Source organism: Embiotoca jacksoni, unplaced genomic scaffold, assembly GCF_022577435.1.
Source record: "Embiotoca jacksoni isolate LCO1_2020_lvr unplaced genomic scaffold, fEmbJac1.0.p SCAF_55, whole genome shotgun sequence".
NCBI lineage: Eukaryota > Metazoa > Chordata > Actinopteri > Embiotocidae > Embiotoca > Embiotoca jacksoni.
This window is the reverse complement of record NW_027185409.1, coordinates 1,651,728-1,657,766: the sequence shown is the minus strand read 5'-3', so window position 1 is coordinate 1,657,766 and position 6,039 is coordinate 1,651,728. Positions and strand designations below refer to the sequence as shown.

Here is a 6,039-nt window from a genome sequence, read left to right as displayed (position 1 = left end):
TGATTCTGCTTTTCTCTCGAACATCGATGATATCGGAAGTTGATTAATCAGGCTCCTCCCCGCTTCATTGTTTACGAGCTTCTGCGCCTGCGCGGAACTCGTGCTGTTAGCTTAGCAGCCAACGAGGGAACGAGTTCCTGCGGAGCTGCTGCAGTTCGGTTCAAACCGTTAAAAAGAGTTCCTGCGGAGCTGCTGCAGTTCGGTTCATACCGTTAAAAAGAGTTCCTGCGGAGCTGCTGCAGTTCGGTTCAAACCGTTAAAAAGAGTTCCTGCGGAGCTGCTGCAGTTCGGTTCAAACCGTTAAAAAGAGTTCCTGCGGAGCTGCTGCAGTTCGGTTCAAACCGTTAAAAAATGGCGAACGACTCCATGAAACTCTCCAAAAACCTTCTGCGCATGAAGGTAAGTGAAACGGAAGTTGTGAGGAACCGGTCGTGTTGTTCGCCGAGCAGAACCTCCTTCAGGATCCGACAATTAAACACTTCCTGTTTCATTAAGTACCTTTTTATGGTCAGGACAAAAAATATAAACTTGATCATCAGTTTAATCGAGTTTCATCCCCACAAATCTGTTCATCATATTGTTTGAAGCTGAACTAAATCTGAAGCGTTTGATCAGATCTGATGTAAATTAAATAACTTAAAACGGGCCGTTTAAAGACGTCAGGCAGACTGAACCATGATTTTAATTCATATCAGATTTAATCATCATGAAATTAACCTGCAGCCTGTTTTAGAGGAAATATTCACTTTTAAAACGCTGCAGTCAGAAACGTATTCCTCTTTCTTTTTATCAATAAGTGAGTCAGAAAGTTTGATTGATTGATTTTCTGTTTTCGGACTAATCGTTTGCAGCTCTGCTGCTGAAGTTGAACCTGTCACAGCTGTGACGTAACGTGTGGACGTTATGTCACAGCTGTGACGTAACGTGTGGACGTTATGTCACAGCTGTGACGTAACGTGTGGACGTTGTCTCGGTGTCTCAGTTCATGCAGAGAGGTCTGGACGCGGAGACCAAGAAGCAGCTGGAGGAAGACGAGCGGAGAATCATCAGTGATGAACACTGGTACCTGGACCTGCCCGAGCTCAAAGCTAAAGAGTAAGATGTCCTCCTCCTTCCCCCGAAGCCAGACTCCATTCATAAATCTGACCGATGATACCTTCTCTGATCACGTCCTACACTTGAACAGCTGAAGCCTCAGTTCATTTCAGCACAGATATAAAATAGATCAATATTTCTCACAACGACAAAATGATATCCGACTGATTAAAGTGTTTCTTGCGTCATTGCGTTCTCATAACTTGTCCGTCAGATGGACTTTTTCGTAACATAAATGAGCTGAATAGTAAACGGGACGTTTTTTAAATGGAGTCTGGTGTAAAAGGCTTTAAAAATAAAAAAAAGAACGAGGCTGTGAACCATCAGTTTGTTGAAAGACTGAACTTGAATAAAGTTTTAACGATGAGCTTCACTCATTCCTCATGTTCACCTTGTAACTAAACCTGATGATGATTTTAAAATGTGTTTGTGATGTTTTTTTCAGGAACCTGATCATTGAGGAGAAGAGTTTCGTGTTGTGTGAAGACTTGAAGTACGGTCGCATGTCCTTCAGGGGTTTTAATCCTGAAGTTGAGGTCCGTCTCAGTTTGACTTTATCACCTCTGATCGCTCACATTTCAGCTTCTCATCTTTCTCTGCTTGTTTTTACAGAAAATGTTGATTTCAGAGCAGTTTTTATTTTTAACCTGATGTTGATTTAATGTGTCTTTTCATCAAAGTTTGTTTTAGATTTAAATTTTATTTGAACGTTCCATCGAATTTATTCATCCGTTCCTTTGCTTTATTTTACATTCATGCTTTTTTTGTTGTCTTGCGTTCGCCACAGAAACTGATGGCTCTGATGAATCCTAAAGATGAAGAAGAGGAAGGAGAGGAAGAGGACACGAGACGGATGCAGACGGACGTCACAGATGAGGAGATGGCTCTGAGGTACGAAGTGATTCCTTAAATCAAACCCGTCTGTGTAATAAAACCGGCGGCTGACTCTGTTTTTTCCTCTCAGGTACGAGAGTTTGGTCGATAGCTTGAGGAAAAAGTTTGCAAAGAAGCGCGAGAGAGCGTCGATGGAGGACGAGGACGTGAACCACAACGTGATGGAGACTAACTCAAAGAGAGTGTTTGTGAAACCTCAGGACTGACGTCACGGCGGGAATCGACTCGTGTTTTTATTTCAAGGACTTTTTTTCCTCCTTTGTTTCTGAGATGGAGCAGCGTGTGCAGAGCTGGAGGGCCGAGTGGATGTTGTACATCCTGTTTTCAGAACGATGTCTTGTTGTGAGAGTTATGAGCTGTGTTTAGCGTCTGTCCAGATGAAACCTTCATTAAATGTGCAGCTCAGAGTGTCTGTGATGTTCCAGGTCTCATTCGTTGTCCTGAGACGAGCCCGGCTCTCCGATTCAAAAGTTTTCCAAAAAAAAAGTCATGCTATAGTATGTCGTCCAAAATATCATAAGAAACTCACAAACATTGATGGAAAGAAAATAAGATTGTTTCATCTTATTTGCATGTGGCTCAGGAAAGCTTCTTTTGTTTTACTTTCCGCATCTAATTGACGACTTCCCGGTGTCATCATGTGACCTACAACCAACTCAGTATTATAATACGAAAGCAGATACAAAGGAAATGGAGGTGACTGTCAACTGTTTGTCACACTGCATAAAAGCTGAACTACGGAGGAGCAATGCTGGACATCATTCTTTGAGTTTACATCTATTTTGCTCCTTCTTCTTGCGAGAATAAATGTCCAATATGTTTGATTTTGAATCTAGCCTCTCAGTAATTTTTCTAACAAGTATGTCATCTAAAATATGATAAAAAAAAGTCATACTATAACATGTCGTCTAAAATATGATAAAAAAAAAAGTCATACTATAACATGTCGTCTAAAATATGATAAAAAAAAAAGTCATACTATAACATGTCGTCTAAAATATGATAAAAAAAAAAGTCATACTATAACATGTCGTCTAAAATATAATAAAAAAGTCATACTATAACATGTCGTCTAAAATATGATATAAAAAAAAAAGTCATACTATAACATGTCGTCTAAAATATGATAATAAAAAAGTCATACTATAGCATGTCGTCTAAAATATGACCAAAAAGTCATACTATAGCATGTAGTCTAAAATATGACCAAAAAGTCATACTATAGCATGATATAGTGCCTTCAAATTTCTGACGACATGCTATAAGTATGACTTCCGTTCAGGTTATGGAAGCTAACACAGTGGTGCAGCTGTCAGAGTTGTTGTCTCTCAGTCGAAAGGTCCTGGGTTCAATTCCTGCCTGTGACTTTCAACATGAAATCCTTATTCCTGTAAAACTAATGACCAGAAAGTAGAGTCTGTCATCCATAATATGGATGACTAACTTATGCATGTTGTCCATAATGTAAAACATTACATTCAAGCAAGAACATGCAATCCTCCACACTAAGTTCAAGACCCCCTATCGAACCCAGGAGCTCCTGATTGTGAGATGACAACACTGGCGAAGAACTTCAACATTTTTGATAACGCAATTGCGTGCGTGTCTGACTTATATAACTTTTAAACATGTTGAGGAAGAATGATCTCTGGTGCAGTGGTTGGTGCTGTTGCCTCCCATTCAGAAGGTTCCAGGTTCGAGACTCGCCGGGGAAAGGATGATATTAACATCCTGGATGAAAATCCATGTCAAGGGCAAGAATTGAACCTGGAACCTTCTGACTGGGAGTCAACAACACTAACCACTGCACCACTGTGCTTTCTTCAAAAAAATGTTTAAAAGTCATATAAGTAATATAAGTCAGACGAACATGCAGTAGAGGCAGCACAACTTTGCAGTTGCTGGCGTTGTCATCTCACAGTCAGGAAGTACTCGGTTCGATCAGGGGCTTGGAACTCTGTCTGTGGAGGATTGCATGTTCTTGCTTGGAGTGTGACTTTGTCACAATTACGACTACATGATGTTTGTTTTACATCATGGACTATATGCATGATAACATGCATAAGATAGTCATCCATATTATGGATGAAATATTTTAATTTACTTATTACCTATGCAGGAACATGCAAATTCCACATAGAAAGTCCCAGGCGGGGATCGAACCACTGACCTTTAGACTGTAAGACGACAACGCTGACAACTGCACTGTTGTGTTGCCTGACACAATTTAAACGGAAGTCGTATTTATAGCGTGTCCGAAATATTTCGTCCGAAATATGACCAAAAAGTCATACTATAGCATGTCGTCTAAAATATGATTAAAAAAAAGTCATACTATAGCATGTCGTCTAAAATATGATTAAAAAAAAGTCATACTATGGCATGTCGTCTAAAATATGATAAAAAAGTCATACTATAACATGTCGTCTAAAATATGATTAAAAAAAAGTCATACTATAGCATGTCGTCTAAAATATGATTAAAAAAAATCATACTATAGCATGTCGTCTAAAATATGATAAAAAAAAAAAGTCATACTATAGCATGTCGTCTAAAATATGATTAAAAAAAAGTCATACTATAGCATGTCGTCTAAAATATGATAAAAAAGTCATACTATAGCATGTCGTCTAAAATATGATAAAAAAGTCATACTATAACATGTCGTCTAAAATATGATAAAGAAAAGTCATACTATAGCATGTCGTCTAAAATATGATTAAAAAAAAGTCATACTATAGCATGTCGTCTAAAATATGATAAAAAAAAGTCATACTTTAACATGTCGTCTAAAATATGATAAAAAAGTCATACTATAGTCTGTCGTCTAAAATATGATAAAAAAAAGTCATACTATAGCATGTCGTCTAAAATATGATAAAGAAAAGTCATACTATAACATGTCGTCTAAAATATGATAAAGAAAAGTCATACTATAGCATGTCGTCTAAAATATGATTAAAAAAAAGTCATACTATAGCATGTCGTCTAAAATATGATAAAAAAAAGTCATACTTTAACATGTCGTCTAAAATATGATAAAAAAGTCATACTATAGTCTGTCGTCTAAAATATGACCAAAAAGTCATACTATAGCATGTCGTCTAAAATATAACCAAAAAGTCATACTATAGCATGTCGTCTAAAATATGATTAAAAAAAAGTCATACTATAGCATGTCGTCTAAAATATGATAAAAAAGTCACACTATAGCATGTCGTCTAAAATATGATTAAAAAAAAGTCATACTATGGCATGTCGTCTAAAATATGATAAAAAAGTCATACTATAACATGTCGTCTAAAATATGATTAAAAAAAAGTCATACTATAGCATGTCGTCTAAAATATGATAAAGAAAAGTCATACTATAACATGTCGTCTAAAATATGATTAAAAAAAAGTCATACTATAGCATGTCGTCTAAAATATGATTAAAAAAAATCATACTATAGCATGTCGTCTAAAATATGATAAAAAAAAAAGTCATACTATAGCATGTCGTCTAAAATATGATTAAAAAAAAGTCATACTATAGCATGTCGTCTAAAATATGATAAAAAAGTCATACTATAACATGTCGTCTAAAATATGATAAAGAAAAGTCATACTATAGCATGTCGTCTAAAATATGATTAAAAAAAAGTCATACTATAGCATGTCGTCTAAAATATGATAAAAAAAAGTCATACTTTAACATGTCGTCTAAAATATGATAAAAAAGTCATACTATAGTCTGTCGTCTAAAATATGATAAAAAAAAGTCATACTATAGCATGTCGTCTAAAATATGATAAAGAAAAGTCATACTATAACATGTCGTCTAAAATATGATAAAGAAAAGTCATACTATAACATGTCGTCTAAAATATGATAAAGAAAAGTCATACTATAACATGTCGTCTAAAATATGATAAAGAAAAGTCATACTATAACATGTCGCCTAAAATATGATAAAAAAGTCAAACTATAGTCTGTCGTCTAAAATATGATAAAAAAGTCATACTATAGCATGTCGTCTAAAATATGATAAAAAAAAGTCATACTATAG

The 6,039-nt window shown here is 35.9% G+C and overlaps 1 protein-coding gene across 2 annotated transcripts; it reads left to right on the top strand.

Moving 5' to 3' along the window:
• Window positions 1-109: 109 nt before the first annotated feature.
• Window positions 110-2,401, top strand: mphosph6 (M-phase phosphoprotein 6). 2 transcript variants are annotated; one of them, XM_069172792.1, is made up of 5 exons: window positions 110-399; window positions 983-1,095; window positions 1,541-1,631; window positions 1,883-1,986; window positions 2,060-2,401. In XM_069172792.1, exons 1-5 carry the CDS (start codon window positions 352-354, stop codon window positions 2,193-2,195), a joined length of 492 nt encoding a protein of 163 aa, XP_069028893.1. In that variant the 5' UTR covers window positions 110-351; the 3' UTR covers window positions 2,196-2,401. The 2 variants fall into 2 exon arrangements, with proteins under 2 accessions (XP_069028893.1, XP_069028894.1); XM_069172793.1 differs by having other exon boundaries at window positions 945-1,095.
• The last annotated feature ends 3,638 nt before the right edge of the window (window positions 2,402-6,039 follow it).

Coding starts and splice junctions, on each gene's coding strand:
- mphosph6 (XM_069172792.1), top strand. CDS start 352: ATGGCGAACGACTCCATGAAACTCTCCAAAAACCTTCTGCGCATGAAG. Junction 400..982: donor AAAACCTTCTGCGCATGAAG/GTAAGTGAAACG, acceptor TCGGTGTCTCAG/TTCATGCAGAGAGGTCTGGA. Junction 1,096..1,540: donor CCCGAGCTCAAAGCTAAAGA/GTAAGATGTCCT, acceptor TGTTTTTTTCAG/GAACCTGATCATTGAGGAGA.